General features: G+C 47.8%; 1 protein-coding gene across 1 annotated transcript in view; it reads left to right on the plus strand.

Moving 5' to 3' along the window:
• Positions 1–2168, plus strand: part of SEPTIN3 (septin 3) — a 16086-nt gene that overhangs the window by 7784 nt on the left and 6134 nt on the right. The window contains exons 4-5 of the mRNA XM_012556534.2: positions 222–282; positions 1031–1126. Coding sequence (XP_012411988.1) covers positions 222–282; positions 1031–1126 — 157 coding nt within the window. The remainder of the gene's footprint in view (positions 1–221; positions 283–1030; positions 1127–2168) is intronic.

The following is a 2168-nucleotide window of genomic DNA, read 5'->3' on the forward strand; positions in this document are numbered from 1 at the left end:
CTGGAGAAGATGACTTTTAAGCTTGGCCTTGAAAGAGGACAGAGATGCTTGGAGGGGCTCTCCTCTCTTTCCTGCAAACAGGAATACAACATGCAGTGGCATAAGCACTGCCTGAGTAGGGTCTGGATCAGCCGTGCTGATGTCTAGATCCTAATCTTAGGGACCCCATGATGAGCGTGCTGGTTGTGAGGAGCCGGGGGCCTGAAGCCTGCGCCCTCCAGACTCTTCCTCATCTCAGGCTGGGCGGTGGTAATTGTATACCTGCGGCTCTCACGTATTCAGGTTCTTCCTGCTTCCCAGGGACTCAGAGCTCAGAGATGATTGTTGATTATCAAAGGCTGACTTATTCCTCTGAATTCAGAATGTGCATATGTGCACGCAGACACACACATACACACATACATACATACATACACACACACACACACACACACACACACAGTCAGTTATCTAGTGCTGCTATAACAGAAATACCACAAGTGAATGGCTTTAAGAAAGAAAAATTTATTCTCTCATAGTTTAGGAGGCTAGAAGTTCAAATTCAGGGTGCCAGCTCCAAGGGAAGGCTTTCTTTCTCTGTCACCTCTGGCGGAATGTCCTTGTCATCAATCTTCCCCTGGTTTAGGAGCTTCTCAGCACAGGGACCCCAGGTCCAAAGGATGTGCTCCACTCCTGGCTCTTCTTGCTTGGTGATAATGAGGTCCCCCTCCTCTCTGCTCAGTTTTCTCTTTTATATCTCAGAAGAGATTGACTCAGAATACAACCTAATGCTGTAGATTGAGTCCTGCCTTGTTAACATAAAACTGCCTCTAATCCTGCCTCATTAACATCATAGAGGTTAGGATTTACACCACATAGGATAATCACAACAGATCACAAAATGGTGGACAATCACACAATACTGGAAACAAGTTGACACATTTTGGGAGGACACAATTCAATCCATAACACACACACACACACCTCTTTTCCATTATCCTGACACCTGGCTGCCTTGCTTCTCCTCCCCGCACCCCCGCCCCCACCATAGGTACGCAAGGAGCTTGAAGTAAACGGCATTGAATTCTACCCCCAGAAGGAATTTGATGAGGACTTGGAGGACAAGACGGAGAATGACAAAATCAGGGTGAGTGCTTGTGGTGCTGTTCTCAGGCAGATGCCCTCCTAATGCCCCAGGATGTCTATCATGTACCTCCTCTGTCATTCCACCTACTTTTCCCTTTCTGTACTCCCTTCCCTGCCTTGCTTGACCCAAACCTGAAGTTTTGTGGAGTGAGGGCAGGACTATGAACACACCGAGGGGGCTCTTGGCACCCAGAAAGCTGATGCTGTCTTCCACCCTCGGACCACACAAAGATGCCCTCTTCCCCACAGGCCTGGAAAAACCCTAGTGTGGGGTAGCAACGGGGCACCAGGCAGGAGAAGTGTCAGCCTGGGCTCCAAGGGATCCATACTCTAGTCAGAGCTCTGTGTCAGTATCCCTAGACCAGATGAGCGGTTTATAGGCTTTATTTCCCTTCAAATACTCTTTTTAGAAAATTAAATCTCAGACAGACTCTAATACATAAAAACAGAACTGCTTTGGCTGAGTGATGTGGAGCACAGAGGCCTGCCTTCTCAGCAGCCCCGGGGTGCCTACTGGGAATCAAGGCTCCATGGAACCTGGCTTGGAAAACATTGGCCTATGTGATTTCTAAGATCCCTCTCAATTCTAAAATTCTACAATTCTGTGATTCTGTGTCAGGATCCTGGGTTCTAGCCTGGGCTTTGTACTTATCCATCATAACCTCTGGGACATTACTTCCCTGCTTTGGTCTTAAGTCTCCTCTTCCATCAGATTTGGAGAATGTAGCAGAAGCCCCTTGTCTTGGTCATCCAGTGCTGCTTTAACAGAAATACCACAAGTGGATGGCTTCAACAAAAAGAAATTTATTCTCTCACAGTCAAGTAGGCTTACAAGTCCAAATTTGAGGCATCAGCTCCAGAGGAAGGCTTTCCCTTCTCTGTCGGCTCTGGAGGAAGGTACTTGTCATCAGTCTTCCCTGACTGAGGGGCTTCTCAGCACAGGGACCCTGGAGTCCAAAGGATGCCCTATGCTCCCAGTGCTTCTTTCTTGGTGGTATGAGGTCCCCATGTCTCTCTGCTTACTTCTCTCTTTTATATCTCAA

Source organism: Trichechus manatus, unplaced genomic scaffold (genome assembly GCF_000243295.1).
Source record: "Trichechus manatus latirostris isolate Lorelei unplaced genomic scaffold, TriManLat1.0 scaffold00069, whole genome shotgun sequence".
Lineage (NCBI taxonomy): Eukaryota > Metazoa > Chordata > Mammalia > Sirenia > Trichechidae > Trichechus > Trichechus manatus.